This window comes from Haliaeetus albicilla, chromosome 7, assembly GCF_947461875.1.
Source record: "Haliaeetus albicilla chromosome 7, bHalAlb1.1, whole genome shotgun sequence".
Taxonomy (NCBI): Eukaryota; Metazoa; Chordata; class Aves; order Accipitriformes; family Accipitridae; genus Haliaeetus; species Haliaeetus albicilla.
In genome coordinates, this window is record NC_091489.1 from 21,672,433 (window position 1) to 21,690,423 (window position 17,991).

The 17,991-nt window shown below is 39.9% G+C and overlaps 1 protein-coding gene and 1 long non-coding RNA gene across 4 annotated transcripts in view; one reads left to right on the forward strand and one right to left on the reverse strand.

The window, feature by feature from the left end:
- PDE7B (phosphodiesterase 7B) overlaps nucleotides 1-17,991 on the reverse strand; it is a 183,291-nt gene that overhangs the window by 30,454 nt on the left and 134,846 nt on the right. For all 3 annotated transcript variants that reach the window (XM_069787253.1, XM_069787255.1, XM_069787252.1), the window contains one exon: nucleotides 7,351-7,434. In XM_069787253.1, the coding sequence (XP_069643354.1) occupies nucleotides 7,351-7,434 (84 nt within the window). The remainder of the gene's footprint in view (nucleotides 1-7,350; nucleotides 7,435-17,991) is intronic.
- LOC138685855 (uncharacterized) lies at nucleotides 12,715-16,948 on the forward strand. The gene is made up of 3 exons (XR_011325238.1): nucleotides 12,715-12,819; nucleotides 16,292-16,416; nucleotides 16,536-16,948. It is a non-coding gene; the product is annotated as an uncharacterized lncRNA (long non-coding RNA).

Consider the following 17,991-nt stretch of genomic DNA (forward strand, 5'->3'; position numbering starts at 1 on the left):
GCTAATATAGTTAATATAGTGTGAGAGGTTCTGGGACACCAACTTTCTAGGTAACCTTGCTGTGGGGTTTCCTCTTTTTTGATGGCTTGTAACAGCTCAGCTTCCAAATCATAAAGTTCCTGCACAATTGTTGGCAACTTGAAGAATACTAGTCATGCAGTTTCCCTCCCATCCCAAAATATATTCCTTTTGATACTCTTTGAAAGTGACTACAGAACTAAAGAATTATGCAGGTTGTCCCACTTATATACCGAGTTAGCCCATTACACCAAGTTCTGGAGAAACTAGAGTTTCAAAGACCAGTTAGGTAACAGAACATTAGCCTTAATAACAGGAAGAAGAATAGATTAAATCCAAATTTAAGGTGAATTTAGATGTGTTTCTCTTCACAATTTGCAGCCTTTATTGAGGTCATCAATCATCTTTATGCAAACAAACATCTTGGCATCTTTTATTAAGCCTCCTACAAGTTCTTAGGAAACAGCATGTTGTGTTCCGTTTCACCACAAAGTCGTTATCATTACAATATGAACCTTCACTTTGCCACTTCAATCTTCATACAGCAGCACAGTCAGGACCTTTTTTTCATAAAACTGCAAATGTTCTATAGCTGATTATAGTTTCTCCAACAGGAAATGGTAGATCCCCTCCCCCTTCACTCCCCTTGAGAAAAAGCAACATAATCTGTAATAACAGCAAGCCTAACTTTCATTTATCATCTTAATGATCCCTTCTCCTTGTTCTTTCTTTTCCTCTGGTCATTTGGAAAGTATCCTCAGTGTTATCTTCAGTACACCCTTTCCCTTTTCTAATCAGGGAAAAGAAGGTGGGGTGGCAGAACGGGTCACGCATCATTTGGAAACTTTTAAAGGGACATTCTCAGCTGAACTGAATCCCAAATCTGTATTAAAAAAATAAGTTACAAACCTGTATAATCAGGTCAGCGTTCACTGAGATTTTGTGTGTGAAGCACACCTAGTTTTTTGTTTGCTCTGCTTGCTTTCATGAGTTCTCCTGAAACATTCATAACCCAAACTGCAGCATTTTGTTAGCATATGAGAGCATGTGCATCAATCAGTTTTACATTCTGGCTTTCACTTTTTACAAATGTAGTGTAAAAGCTAAACAAGGAGCATGAATGTCAGGAAGGAGAATATACTTTTCAAGCTACCTTGATATTAAATTTTGCAGATAACAACTCTTTAAAACACTTAAAAATCCAAACAACACCCCAAACAAAAAAAAACTTGCTGTTATTTGATGAAAAGGGGGAACCAGACTGATTTCCAATGACAGGAAGAATTTTTTAATATAGTGAACTGTTACTAAAAAACAGAACAATCTTTGTGCTGAAACATTATTAAGAGAATCCCAATTCCTCTTCCTTGAATAGGTAACCAAAAGCAAGGCCATAGGCTGACTTCAGTTCTGAAAATGTTCTTCCCATTCAAACCAGACACAAGCTAACCAGATTAAGAAGCCTGTGTGCCTTTGGGATGTTGATGAGTATCTTTTGGATGTGCTTATCCATGAGGAACTAAGGGAGGTATTATGTAGAAATGATGCAGACCTCATAAGATCTTTCCCTTTCTAATTTAATAACCATCTGGAACTTTGGATTCATCTCCATGGGCTGGCTTGGGATCCGAGTAATCCAATCAGCCCTTGAAACTTCCTCACAAGACCTTTAGTGTCCTAATTTAACCTGGGTCAGAAATATCTAAAAAGGCATCTCTCACTCCCACTTGTTTTTCTAGCCAAAGGCAACAAAACAAGACAGTTAACCAAACTCTTTTTAACCTCACTCATTTGGGTTCAGGTTACTTGATGGTTTAGTTTTGGGTTGGTGGCTGTGGTTAAGTTTTATTTTCCCTGGAGATGGGCCCTACCTGAAAGCCCTGGAGTGTTCAAAATCCAAAACCAAAAATGAATGTAAATTTTGCAAATGGACCTTTCCGTAGGCAGGCAGAAACCACAGATTCAAATGTCCACAGACTTTGGTTCTTTGAGATGAAGACTTTTTCATGAGTTCCTATCTTCCCTTACTAACCCTGACAACACTCTTCATTTCTGTAGTACCTAATTTATCACATGCCTGCAAAGCATCACTTTATTTGCAAACAAACTGAAAGCCAGAGTATTTTGCTTGACTCAAATCAGACAGCAAATCAAGGACAGAGACTGAATGGTACCTAATATCATCGTTTATCACCATCTGGCACTAAAAATATATCACCTATACTAACTTAATTTGCTAAGCTAAGCTTAAAGCAGGTGGGGTTCTTTTGCACTCAACTTCTGCCTGCATGACAATACCAAGATCCTTGGTAATACCCAGATATACCTTTGGAGTGTCTAGAAACATGTTTTGACCTTTTAGATAGTCTCAGATCCCACTCTTATGTTCCTGTTGTGCAAGGTGTAAGGAAACAGAAATCTCTTTGGGTAACACCATTTTGGTACAGACACTCCACTTTGCAGGTCACATGCTACATCCTTTCCCTTTCCTTGTTATCCCTCCTAGATCAATATATAAAGAAGTGAATTCTGTCAGACACTGGGATACTGTGGATGGCTTACTGAAAACAGGTGGGTGCAAGGTAACGAAAACAATGGTATGACTGATACTGTGACAAAAACAAAGTGCCCCTAATGAAGAATTTTTCAGAAAAAGTTAAAAATGCAAGCAGAAACAATTTTAATCATATTACTTCATGACAGACATATTTAAATATAGTCAAGTAGAGGCTAATAATTTTGTCATTTGCAAGCAAAAATTCAATCCAGAGAAAAGCTTAGCATAAACAAGGTGGGAACTGGAGAATCATTGTTTTAGTCTTAAGGATCTCCTTGTCTTCTGACTTAAAGCTTGACAAGCAAATTTGTAAATAAAAGGTTACTCATCTCATATGTAAACTACGTTATTTTGTTACTCTACTTAATTTCACCTGGCAGTAAAACAAAGTATCTAACATAATTGGAGCAGGGTGAGGTCTTCTTGGTTATTGCTGCATGCTTACCTACAATTCTAGATTTATCACAAGGAATTCCCTCAAACTTTTGGTTAATGCAATGAAGAAATGTACCATCACAGTCACCAGCACAGCTCATCAGGAGATAATGAAATCTAGTTTAATCAATACTGGTGGGATCTGGTTCAATGATTCACTGAGCAACTTTGTCAATCAGAGAACTAAATTACTGCTGCCTTACCCTATAGTCCTTTATTTCTCAAATCCAAACCACGCTTTGCTAAAGAAAATTGGATCAAGTTATTTTTCACTGCAGCAATGTTTCAAATTCTAACCTACTACCCTGCAAATATTCAGTTTAACTCCTTTTCTGCCCTGTGAACACAAAAAGGTTCATTTAATTCACAGAAATGCAAAAGTGCCAATAAACTGCCATCATTGATTTCAACCTGCATTATGTTCAGTTACAAGCTAGAGCTACCAAGTTCAGAGTCAAACTTTCCTAAAATTTGTGAGGTTTGGTTTGGAATCAATCTTACATCATTTATACATCATATTCAGCTGCTCGATGGCACCTAACACTTGCCTATTTCATCCATTTACTCCTTCTGGAGAATAGGTTTCTAATGCTAAGTCTTCTTTTCTTCTGCTGCTCCTATTTTAAGGAATGCCTTATTTGCATGAAGAGAAAACCCTCTCCCCATTTTCCTATAAACCTATAGGGCTGTGCAAAACTTGTATCTTTTAGTTTAGGAGTTTGTAAAATCCGAATATTTGTTCATAAGCACCCTAGTGAACATGGAGCCTCACATCTGCCACGTCCAGCTTATTTTTTTCCGGGGTATATCTGTGGCTATCAGGAGCAGGTGGTGCCCTTGCCTTATAACGGGATGGAAAAAAGGATGGTCGGCTTGCTTCCTGGGGGTCTTCACACTGGCCTGGCTAACACGCATTGGATGCCGCAGCTTCCCTGGGGAGAGGATCTGCTAGGTCGCTTCCCCTCAAGCTTCTGGCTCGATACTGTCAACACAAACGAGTATCTGGTTGGCCATGCGGGTCTCCACAAGTTGCAGGGACTGACTCAAGAGACTGAGGCAAACATATGCTCCTTGCAATGCAGAAGCGAGGAGTTCTTGGTGACACAGGGATATTTTACATTCAATTTTGTATTCTGGAGTCATCTTAAGAGTCCTAAAACCCACCAGTGCAACTATGCCTCAAGGAAAACTTGCAACTACGCAAAGACAGGTAGATGCTAAAGTCTTGCATCTCCTCCAGACAGGATCCTGCAAAATCCTCATGGTCCTGACAGCCTGGCACTGACAAGGTGAAATAACACTCACTAACCTTCTATATATTGCAGAGAGGCACCGGAGGAATGTGTAGATGGCATCACAGACGTTAGCTCAAACAGCAAGAAGCCAACATTATTCCTGTTGGCTTTGATGAGGGCTACAGAAGATCCCATTTTCAGAGTGCAGGAAGTTTTCCTATCCAAAAAGACTTAACGGTGTCTTAAGTTACACAGCGGACTTCACTGCAGGGCTCCAGAAAAAACAAAAGATACGGTCTACCCAGTGTTAACCCTTAATATCCCTACTAGGGAAAAATCCACTAGTTTGACTGAATCTGTAAGTTGTTAAAAAAGTTACATTTAAGTAACCTTTAGTCTGACATTAAATAGCAATGCCCTGAATTTTTTTTTTAAATGTCAATTTTCAGAATGAATGTGAACTCTGTTCAAGAATGAGCTTCAGTGTTTTCCCTTACTTTAAAACAAGGGTGGTACTGTTATTTGGAGTAGTATTTCAGATGGTAGAGGGAACAATCACTAAGCTCAGTTTGTCTGAAGCTTAAGTAATGTTAAGAAGATGAGTAATGTTTATGATGCATTTCTTTATAACTTCTGAGGATATTTATGATAAAATTTTCTCTGTCTCATCCCTCCCTTACTGTAACAGCTTTCAGTATACAGCTGCTGCCTGTCAGTTATTGCCCCCGAACAAATGTAACATGGTGCCAAAATTTTACTGCAAGTATAAGTAAGTTAGGCACTTTTCAAAAAAGTTTGCAGTAGCGACATTTGTGTGTTTCTTTTTGATAGGCACCATGGTTTTTGCCGTTTATATGGTATGCACAGCAGAAATGGATTTCACAGATAGATTTATATGAACAAATAATAGAAAAGTCTATTTACTTCCTGGCAAAACACATGTCTGTGTGCTCTGACACTGAGCATCTTCATTTACCTGTAGATCACCGAGTGAGCGAGGCCCAGTGCACTTGCCATCTACAAAATTAGTAGTCAAGTGCCTAGAAATCTCACTTCATTTTGCACTGAAAAATTAAGCCAACACCACTCCCTAGGCAGAAAGCAGTAAATACATAAAAACCTGAAAATAACAGGAAATCCAAAATCAGGATCACTGGTTCTCCTTACACAGAGATCATGACTAGCCATAGTGACTTCCTTCAGATTACGGAAAAGCAGTAAAAAGGAGGAGTAAGCCAGAGGTCCCAGGGACAGTGAGCACCGGAACGTAAAACCCCAGGTGCCCCACCTCCGTGGGACCAGAGGTGCATGCAGACAGAGGCATCGCTTCTAAGTTCAGCAGTTACGGGAGAGGGGTTATGCGGAGTGCCCTGCTCCATGTAGGACCAAAGGCTGAGTATTCACTGGTACATCTCTCACCATGGATCTCTCCCTAGACAGCCCATGGACAGCACCAGCACCTCCCAGAAGCTGGCAGGATCTGAAGGATGGCAGGATTCATGGCAGGGGATAAAAGTAAAAGCCCTATCACCAGAAAAAAGAGCTGAAGAGTTTTTGGTTTCTTTAACCAGGAAAAGGAAAGAACATATGATGAGAATTTTAAATAATGTGTATATATTTAAAAAAAAAAAAAAGCAAGACCTATTAATTTCTATTATTTTAGTCACACTCAAATGTGAATATATATTCACTTCTACTTCATGAGTGAAAAGAAGTTTTATTTTGCCTCAGTCTTTTAAGGGCATCAACAGTAATATTTCCAGCTAGTATAGAACAGGTTTTTCTTCACATTTTTCATCGGCAAGCCAGGACTAAATTATCCTCAGAGCTCTGCTCAACCAGTATGTTATTCCCTTTGTCCTGGGAAAACTGCTGGACCCATCTTACCCCTCGTGTCTTTCTACCTCAGCCATAGCAAGCACGCTCATGGACTTAGGACCTAAAAGACACCTTTTATTGGCAAGACTGAAAGCAAGCACTTTGCCAGGCAGCGGTAACTTTGCCAGCTTGGGTGAATGCAGCCGATCAGAGCCCAAGTCCTCCCCTTCCTATTTGCCCCTCTTTTCTCCTGACCCCCAGCCAGACCTCACCCTTTGTGGCTGGGCTTCTCCCCAAACTCCCTGCCACCTACCTCCCTTCCCCATGCACTTGGGTAAGCAGTTACAAAAAGGAGACATAAAACTTTGGTTTGATAATTGCTTTTTAATGAAAAGCATAATTGCTAGAATCTTAAAAGTGTCATCACTAAACAAACTGTTGAAGTTTCAGTCTGTTTTGACGAAGACGGTGAATAACTTTTGTTCAAAGGCTACACGGAGTGGTCTGTGCAGTACACAAGGACACATCGAGATCTGCCTGTGTCTTGAACACTGGAGTTAACACAGCATCCAGACTGAATGCTACAGAGCCCAAGACTAGGTGCTCTCTGTCTTTTTATTTTATTTTAATTTATTTTTTACACACTGGTTAATGGGTCTGCATCAGTATAGAGAATCCATCAGGTGAAAAAAATCCAACAGGATCGCTTTTTTTTTTTCTTTCAGATTTGCCCTCCTTTATTTACAACAGTGGCAAAATAACTTCAATCAAAATGAGGTTAAGATTATTTTTAACAGATGTTCACTGCTGGCCTGACCCAAAATCCATTGACGTCAATGAGAAGACTCCATGGGGCTTTGGATTGGGTTCTAATTGTTGGAAAAATTAATGTTATTGTAAACCACTGGTCAGTGCTGTCACATGCTCCTCTTCTGTGCCAATTCTATATGACCGGATAACAGACTCACATAAATCTGTTCCAACTGTTGGCTAAGAGGCTAAAGGACACAGAGGTTTATCTTTTTAATTCTGAAGCACCTCCTGTCCCCTCCAGCACATCCCATGGCACTACTGTATTTACTTGACAGACTCAGCATTATGGACAGTATTCATACAATCAAAACATTTCACAGTCAAACACTGGGTGGGAATAACAGAATTATTAATGCTGACTGTGTGAAGACAGCTGAACTACAGATATGTATGAAATGAGATAGTTTGGTTTGTATACTTTCAATACAGATTTTTTTTTTTTTAATGCAGACCTGAAGGAAGGGTTGCACTTACTGTTAAGAAGACGGAAGTCTATAAACGGGTAGGAGCCACGGCGCTCGGAGAGAACCCCTGTCTGACCTCTCACCCGTGCATCTCCTGCAAAACACAAAATCCCCAGAGATGTTAGAAGGGGCAGCTGCCTTTCTCTGCTCTTTAGATCTAGATCTATTTTCTATTCAGAGTGATGACGTTACGCTCCTCTAGTGGGAAAACTAAGGTCCAAAAAATCATCTCCCATGACATCCCTGGGTAATTGGGTAAAGCAGTACAGCTGATCCTCTTATCAGAACAAAGGCACAAAATCCCCTCGTGTTTATCGTATTGAACAGCTTCTTGCCCAGTAAGTAGACTCTCACTGCTTCAAGAGTAGTCCATTATTTGCCCAGACAAGACCAGTTGGATTCTGACTGTCATGGCATCACACACAAAGGTCTCAACCTTGGACTAGGCTCACAGTCCAACTGACCTCCAAAGCTGTGGGACTGGTCTCAAAATCATGAGCTGATGAAAAAAACCCCAAACAAAATAGGAACTTTTTTTTTTAAGGTGGTTTTTTTTGTTTGTTTTTGGTTTACTTTCTGCTCTTTAAGCACTCTGGAAAATGTCAGCCCTCTCCTCAAACACTGAAGCTGCTTTATGTAAGTGAAACCTGATGTTCTTAGATAAGCATTACTCCAGAGCTTTAGGATGTATATTTAAATACCTTAAAGTGACAACACAATACTAAGAATTAGTATCGCTGTGTAATTCACATTGATTAGTACCTGACTTACCATGTAATACTGATGAAATAGGCAAAACTCATTTAAGGAGAAAAATGCTACTCAGGATGAGTAAGAGTTACAAAACCTCTCCCCAAGTAGATAGGAAGTAGTCGGAAGCAGATGCCACTTTTATATTTCCATAACCTTACATAACTTGTACTGTAATGTAATCGTTTCTTTGTAGGCAAATAACAAGACCAAAATATTAAAATTTCCTAACTAAGATTAAGTTTGGAGATTTTGGAGGTTCAGGTTAGAGTACGCCAGTTCTTCACAATATCAATTCCTCTTCTACAGAAGCACAGGCCATCGTGTTGAAAGCATACCCACTGCACTTCCTCAGACAGCTCACATGGTAGGCCTCTCAAAGTTTGCAATAGAATGATGAATTATTAGTTTGAATTGTGCTTCCTCTGGGATACGAATATAGCATCTGACTAATCTAAACAAAAATAATTCAAGAATTTGGCTGCTAGTGCTAGCTTCTACTGCTTGTGTTTAAAACCAAGAAAACATCTTGCAGCGTAAAAGAAGGACCTAGTTAGATGCTGTTATTTTTTTCTATCTAATGTTCACTTAAAATGTGCTTACAATTATGTTTAAGGGAAGAAAGCCAAGGAGACTTATTAAGTTAAATATTCGAGGTGGAGAAAAACTTCCGTGCCCTCTAGGGGTCCTTAGAGGTACGAAAGACACAGGAGCGCGCACTCAAATTAAGAATATTTCAAACACAGTCACTTTTGATTATAAATATAAATCTATTTTCTCTCATCCTTACTTTCACTTTGCTTTTTTGTTTCCAGGGACAGAACATGCGTTCCCTGTACTCAGCTCCTGCTTGCCAACCGTTCACTCTAAGGAACCAGCCCAAAACAGCTCAAGCTGTTGTTGACCCCACTTACCCCTCCTGACAGCAGGGGCAGGAGGTGCAAACCTCTGCCTGCTCTTCAGCTGTTGCACTTCAAAGGTATGATAACAGCACGGGTCTACCTTCATCAGCAGTTTAGAATCACGTGCAACTTGTGGCAACAGAGGTATATAAACCTATTCCCCTGCGATCCTTCTGTTAAAGGGCAGAAGGGTGGAGCAAATAGCTGGAGAGTTTGTAATACACCGAAGCAAGATTCATCAGCACCCACGAGTCAGAGCTCATAAGGCAGCACCCAGACTTGAAAGCGTTGCTCTCCACCACAGGTAGACCCATCAGATTGGCCGATTCACGCAGAACGAGTAAGAATGGCAAGCATATGGTACACATTATACAAACCCCCCAAAACCAGACAGGCTTGAGCCTGTCACTAATACAAGCATCAGCAAATTAAGAGCGGGTGTAAATTCGGAGCATGAGCATGCCTTGATTGAGGCTTTTGTTTTTCTGTAGGCACCAATGAATTAACAGGAAACTACAAATAATCCCCTGCATTAACACACTGATAAACGTGTCACTCCTGACTAAATCAACTGGTACTTCAAAAAAAGAGAGCAACTTAAACTCCAAAAATCTGAAAAAAACCCAAGACGTGACACTGCAAACCCAGAAAGATCGATTTTCTTTCTGGACATGAAATAATATATCTATCTATCTGCTCAAGAGAGGTACCACAGTACTAGAGAATAATGAAATCATACACATTTACGTATTGAAAAAATTGCCTAACTCTGATCTTAATAGCATGACCCCAAATTTTGAGGAAGAGATCGCTAAAGGTAGGTAGTCAACTGGAACACAGAAGAAAGCACAATGTGGGCTTACCAAAAGTAGACCATACAAGATAAAACTCGATACTTAATTACCTTGAATAAAATAGCTACCTGTTAGACAAGAGGAAAAAATCAATACTGTAGTGCATTTCAACCATATGCACTTTGTTAAACATATAAGAGAAGGCAAGAGATGAGTACAAAAACTGAAGTCAGAAAAGACTAAAAGTAAGAAGATAACAAGGTGCCCTGAAAGGAAACTTTCGCTTGGGAACAATTACTGCATGATTAGAAGATTCATATTGGGAATGATCTTCAAACTTTTTATTGATGATCTTGACACAGAATTAGGAGAGCACTAGTGAGACTTGCTGATAACACAAAGCTGGGAGATACCAGGTATATACAGCTACAGTTTTTAAAAATAAAGTTCACTGCTACTGTCACCTTCTGCTCAACTGCACCGCCTCAACTGCTTTATGGCCCAGCTACCTGCAGCTTCCACTTTCATTTTACTGCTAGTCCAGCCTCCTCTCATGGTGCTGCTGCTGTCTCCCACAGAACTAAAGACTAGCCAGCTCAGACACGTATGTACACTATTCAGGCAAGGTAATTCCAGTAAAGAGAAGGAAAGCAAGGGAGGTATTGATACTATCAGTCAAAGCACACTGTCGATGAGAAGGCTGAATTCCTCCTGGAAAAAGTAGAAAGAAGGACCTCTAGGAAGATGATCAGGGCACTGAAGAACCATTTCATAAGAGGAAAATCACCCTGGACTAATGCCCAGCATTGCTAAGCAGCAGAGTGGGAAAAGAACCATTTAGGTGAGCAGAAGAATATCATTCCGAAGGAGGAGATGAAAACAACTGAAGCAGCTGATGGCATGGGCTTTATACATGCTGAAAGACGACCTGAAATACTTAAGGACTTTGCATGATGATCGATAAACTTGCTACCAGCTCTACGTTCTTCAAACTAAGAAAATGTGAATGAGTTTTACTTTACCAGCAAAGCTGAGGGCCTGAAGTCATGGAAAATTACTGATGATTCCGATAGGCTATTTGTGTCATTTTACATTTTTTACAGACAATAAAAGTTTGGGCTGTCTCTAGCACTATCGGAATCTATATGCAGAACAAATCTGCATCCTCGCTGACTTAGTAAAAGCCACTAAAATCCTTATATTCGAGGATTATTAACTTTACCCTCAGGGAAGGCAAGTTTCTGATGAGTCAAAGATGTTATCAAGCAGCTCTACCTCATGAATCTGTTATTTCAAAATACTTTGCCAGGTGCCACCTAGTCTCTTTCTACATCATTAGAGAAAGACTAGTTAAGAAGCGATGGTGGGCTACATCAACCACACCTGCCTTCCTCCATTTTTTCTTGGCTCACTGATTTGGAAAACATTTATATTCTTCCCTATTACTTTTAATTATCTCTAAGTACACTCAACAGAGAGGCTAAAAATAGGGATTGCACCAGATGTACACCATACCAGATGATTTTTACTGTCTGAGAGGCAAGGGTCATTCATGGCAACACACCACTCTCTTTTTCACTCTGACAGAGGACTTTGAGGGTGATTTTCATCAGTCCAACAGACATTTACATCTCTTTGCTCTCCACCTTAAAATCAAGCTAAACAATTGTTCTGACAATTTATGCAATTAGCAGTTTTAGATAAATAATCCTTTTTGGAGCAAAAGGAAGGATTCTGTGGAAACAGGGCAGGAAATTTTGACAGCTCATTGTGTTCCCAAGTGAAACAAGAAGGGTGAAGGGAAACGGCAAGGGTACAGGTTCTCCTTGGCTGCTTTGGGCTGAAGATACAAGGGTGGAACATTTGCAGCCGCAAACACAAAGGGCTGCACCCTTGCCGGAGCCAAGCTGCCACAAGAGCTTCCAGCGGGGACATCTCCCAGGAGCCACCGCGCTCTTGAATTTTACTTTGTCCTCACTAAAACAGAAGAGAAAACAAACCAAACAAACCAAAGCAACCTACATTAGATAACAGGAGCCTGTGTGGCGCATGCTGCGACTGACACGCAGGACAGGTTATAGTCACGGGAAAATCAGATACGGGGCAAGAACCACAGTACTACTGCGGCCACAGCGTCAGCGTGATTTCAAGAAAAAAAATGAAGCAGCTCTTAGCTGCCTGTCACATCTGGAAGAAAGAGCCATCTGCACCGAGGAAAACAACTTCTCCAAGACTTGCCTGAAATGATGTGGGATTCAATTTCACTGAGCAAGCACAACAAATTAGAAGAGAAAACAAGGCCATAGCTGCGACAAAACAACAGAACAGCTTCATGCAGCAGAAGTTAGGACCAGCCACCAAATTATTGATTTTATTTAGTACACAGCTCCATGTGGTAAGTCAGGAATAACACAGCAAATTCACAAGAGGTTACAAGTATTTATTCTAGTCAAGCTTTTTTACAATTTTCATCCAAATATTTCTTAAGCTGACTGTTTTAGGACACATACTGCAGTGGCTGAGTACTTTCCATGGAAAACCGAGTGGCAGTAGCGTAAGGCCTCTCATGGACTCCATGGAGACCCTGGCTCCTTCACTATTTCATTTATGAAAAGGCTTGGGATTTCTGAGATGAAGGAAGATGAGTTGTTGATGTTTTAAGCATCATTCTGGTTTTGGTGGAAACTTTTTCTAAAAGAGGGAAACGTTGTTGTGTAGAAGTAGCAAACTCAGATGAAAAGTTAGGTTAAAAACAAGTCGCAGAATTACTGGAATTATTTTTGATTTGAAGATGTGTAATGCTTGCTCATGGTGATTTGTGCTTGCTTGGATTATTTTCATTCTGTTGTACTGGTGTTATAAAGGTTACTGTAAATTCTTGTCTGCAGATTTCCTCATGTGCATAAGATCTTCAGTGAACAAGAACACTTCCTCTGAACAGACACGGTGAGACTGATGTTGGAGGTTACAGAGACAGGATGACTCTCCTTTCCAGCAGGAGAAACTGGGGCAGCCACCTCACCTCACCGATTTGTAAGCACTGAATTTTTAAGCATGTAAATATTCCAAAACATTAGGCTTTCTGTGCCATACGATGCATGGTTCTATTTCTGGTAATAGTCCTAATGAGCTCTTAAGCAGTAATTTCATCCAATGTGTTCTGCAGTTTCATTTCAGAATGCCCTGCAAAGGAAGGTAACTGTTGGTACTCCCTTTTTACCAAAAGGGGATGAAATGATCGTGTAGAAACCATCATTTGGTTTTGCAAATGTTTTTTACACAGAAAATCACTTAATTTCCCCTGCAGTGGTCTTACCCCATGAATGATTTTTTTTTTTTTAACCAGTGAATTACTTGAATTTCAGCTACTCAAAGTTCCATCTTCAGACTAGCAACAGTTGCAGATGAAACATTTCTCATCCTCTTTTCTTACAAAACTGTATTTTGGAGTAAATGGTGGTTCTTATGCTCAACATAAACTAGTGGCACTGCCTGACTGTACTCACCAGCTGTAATTTCTGCCCTCCTTTACCGACCAAAATCCATACAACTGCTGTATCTTCATCTCTTAAGCAGTCTTATCACCACTGCTTGTGCCAATGAGTAAAAGGCAAGAAACAGAAGCTGACAACCTGTTCATAAAACCCTCCTCAATGTTAAAAGTCTCCTGTTAAGTTTGCTTTTGCACTGAGGCATAGCCTATCTGGAAACACAGCCAGAGGAAGATGCTAGGATCCACAGGCATGCCTTTAACAGCTGGTCATATCAGATCACATCAGCAACTCCAGTGAAAAGATTCTGAACTGAAATATCTTGAGGCAAGGCTATTACAACATGCAGACTTTGGGAAAAGTGCTTGCAGACAACTGAAATCCAAGATTATAAAACTGCCATAGAGAACCAGCTAACAGCAGTCATCAGAAGTTCAGATATTGAAGCACTACCCGCATTGCCCTCTTCATGGACCTGTTTGTTCTCGTATGAGCAAACATAGAGCCTGCAAAACTAAGTAGCTACCTCTGACTGAAAAAATGGTCAGAATCGATTAGGATAGATAATCCTGCATGTGCTAAAGAAGGCAGCTTTCTAAAATGTCAATATGTTACACTGCACTGGAAGTGCTTTCAACTGTTTCTGAGTTTGATAATGGGCTATGAATTATTGCCTTAAGGTCAGATATATTTCAGGTACTCGTAGGTGTAAGTCAGCGGAGCGAAGTAGGTGCCTCTGCCCAGTGACTAACCTTAAAGAGACTGAACTGCCTTTCAGAGTTACATGGTTTTGAGTTTGACTGCAGATGGAGTCTAAGACACTTCTGTTCCTAAATTAAGTGCCACGATTATGAGCACAGCATACCGCGGGAAGAATCTGAGACCTTGCCTGTGAGGATCATATTCAGACAGCTGAGACCACACCAAACCTCTTATCTATAAGTATGCTTTTCACTGTGATTATCCCAGTGACTGTTACTATTTATTTAGTAATAAGTATAATAGATGCATATACCTTCAGTTCACAGCAATGTGGGCACACCTGCAAAACATGTACTGCGTATGCTCATTCAGTGTAGTATTATCCCACAGCTCAGTTAAACAAAAATCAGCACTTGTTACGCAATAGTGATTGGAGTACTGTTCTCTATAAAAAGAAATAACTAGCTCTTTGATGCTACTGTGTGATACTTACTTAGCTATCAGTATTTTCTAGACAAAACCACAAAAGTTATTATAAAAGTTTACATGAAGTGCTAAACCACAGGACACAAAGACAGAAAGGGAGCATAAGAGCACTGGCAAATTACAGACTGCTTGTTCACGTACAAACTTTTCATTTTGGAGACATGAGAAATCCAGATATAGGAGTTTGCCAGCACAAATTTTGCAAAATTCAGCCAATGGCTTTCATATGCAGAGGAAAAGAGAGACAAATGTTGTTATCTAGCTGCAAAGAAGAGAGAGTTATTGAACTAAAAGGAGGAGACAGGTCTTGGAAAAGAGAATCCAACGAGAAAGCACAGACTTGTATAAATACAGCATTGTAAGTGCAGAAGACAGAAGTCATCTATCACCACCTCCATACCTGAAAGGAACAGTTTAGACAACCATCCTGACTTTGGTAAATATATCGCTTGAACTATATTGCAATGTGCTAGCCATCTACTACTACCTATGGGGCTGAACTCACCAGTAAAAGATGAAAATGAAAGCCTGGGAGAACAGGCAGCTTGAAGGAGACGTTATTCTGCTTTTTTTTTTGAGTGCTCCATTTATAAATTCCCATTCTTGCCTGCAGCTTATAGTACTCACAAGCAGTAGCATATGATTGATGGCATCCCGAGTCTCACTGTTGCTGTGGTCCTGAATGGCAGCACTTTGGCGGACCTGAGGCTTATCATACCGCTGCTGCTCAGCAGGGTCCAGGGTACTAAAAGAGGTCCCAGGGCACTTCGCTGGATCAGGAAATGAGACTTGCAATGGACAGGATCCTCTTAGTAAACTGGATATTACCATTTCTAGTGCTAGTGCAAAGGACCACCTGTCTGTATTTTGAAGTTTTTATACTGCATTATTGTTGGGGCTTTAGTCTTTTCTGCCTCCAAATAATGATCACTGACTTTCCAGGGAAAGCAGGTATTAATACAGATAGGGCACTGAACTGTCTCCATAATTCTTGTCTTCCTAAATGGTTAGATAGCTTGTAAATGACTCTGCGTTAGAAGATGGGAGCTATGTTAGCAGAAACAGGTTCTTGCACTGCTATCATTGCTTTTGCTCTAGACCCCTGCTGGGAAGTGGCAAAACTTAGTGGTTTTCTTAACGTATGAAACCGAATCTAAAATAACACCTTAAAAACTAAAGGATACATCCTGAAATGCTAAAAGAGCTGTAATAGAAGTAATAACAGCTACAGCATGTTCTTAGCAACAGGTAGTAGGTTGCATTACCATGGCAACTTTGAAGATAATACCTTACTGTCATGCTACTCCCATCCCTCTTCCAAATAAACTACAGCATAAATAAAAACACATTATTAGTTACTGACATTGTACTCTTTGGATTCTAGTCTTCTGCTAGACTCCCAACTATTAAAATAAACATGTATTTAATAACAAGCTTCTAAGACTTGTACACTTCCAGTTCCATATACAGCAATTTCAAAAATAGGTTAAGTAGTTTCATATAATGACATTCATTTTGTGTAAAAGGAAAAGCACAAAGAATCTGTGTTTTGTCCAAGACTAATGCCAAAAAGAGGTATAGAGTTCAGATCTCTATGCATAGTGCATTAGGTCAAGCTACTTCTATTGCCAGTGCCCAAAAGATATGATTTTCTTCACTCACAGTTACACCCAGACTCTAAGTTATCCAAACTATAAATTGTATTTTCTTAACTGTAACAATGTTCTAGATATAGCTGCTTTTTCAGAGACCCCTTTGCATTTGCCTATGTATTGCAACTTAAAACTGAATTCTCTCAAACATCTACATCTTACTCTATCACATAGATTTCTGATTTGACCATTATTAGTGCTTTAAATGCTTCCACTGTGAGAACACAACTGGAATCCTTGAATCCGCCAGTGAGGGTTTTGCCATTGAAGAACAGATTTTCTTTCTGCAGAAAGTTGAGGTAATTGTCGAGCATTTATTTAACCAAGTTTGCTTTACTGGTTCTGCACTCTCATTTCTCACCTACCTATAACATATTAAGTGATCTTTTTTATTAACTTTTCATTTTTTATTTTACAGTTTCCTCAAGAACCACTGTTTGCAAGTATACGCATTTTATGGGTTGCACTGAGGAGCTACCTGAGCCACAAAGGTATCATTCTCATTTTCTGCTAAGGCACTATTAGGTAGACAAGCAGAAACTGGTTGACACTACAATCCAAGTTTACCTAACATTGATTAAAATTTGATATATTATGTATAATTATTTTATGTAAAATAACAATGGATATAATGACATACATATTAATAGAAAAATACTGATAAATCCAAAGTGGAATAGAACAAACGGAACTTGTTTTGGGGAAATGTTCAATAAGTTGAGATTGACATTTTTATTTCTGAGAGAGAAAGAGAGGGCACCCTTGGAATTAAAATGCAGAATGGCAATAATAAGCTCGGAGCTCATTTCCTGATTTCTTTTGGAACAAATTGTTTCCTTTCCATGCCTCAGTTTTCCACTTCTGTGTTTTGTGTGTTCTGTGTCGACAGTGAGTTCTCTAATGCAGGGCCTCAGTGGTTCAACAGCATCTTCTACCTGCAGTCCTGGTCATGGTTTCTACATCGCCACAATGCAAACTCTAGTTATCTCTGCTTTTCGTACTAGCAAGAGTTAAGTTAGACAACATTCAAAGAAAATGACTGCAGAGGGTTTTACTCATGCCATCAAACCAAAATTTGCTTTCAACTCTTAACAGGACACTTAAGAAAATTTCCCTCTATTATCACAGCTTTGCCCACGAGATTTCTACACCCTCCCTCTCCAATGAAACTACAGAAGATACGTGTTCAAAACTCTAAGTGGTAATACAGCAGTTGCCATTATAGCAACACATCGCCTACTTCTGAAATGCTTAACATCAGCCAAAACCTGAAGTCTGTCAATAGTTTTTACAGAATGGCAGTTTTGCCTGTGTAGGATCCAAGCAGGAAAAGTACAAGACCTTTGGGATTTGCTCCCTTCTCATTTTGTGCTAGAATTGCATGGCTGCTATTCACCTCACACAAAAGGAGATTCAGTCTCTACTGATTCAGCCTGTCTCCCTGTATCTAAAACTTCTGTCTAAAGATTATATGGTGCTTGCACAACCCTTCAAGGTACATCAGCACAGAGTCAACTTTAGAGGTAAACTGAGACACAATAAAGTAAATGAGTCTCAATCTTGTGCATTAACCACAGGATGATCCTTCTTCATCAGTCTCTGCATGTTCTTCACCTCCTTTTTTCCAAATCCCCTCTACACTATACATATATAGAGATATATATATATATTTATATATGTACATATTCCTAACTCAGGTGTGACCCTTCTTCTTCCTCCCCTTCTCTCTGACTCACTGGTAGTTCAGCCTCCCCTCTACTCACTGCCTTCTCCTGAGGCTGGAGTACTGCGCGGCTTTGTACCAGCAAGCCCAGCAGTGTTGGCCACTTACTCTTCCTGATGGGGCTGCTCCAGGAGTCTCCAGGGCTGGGAGA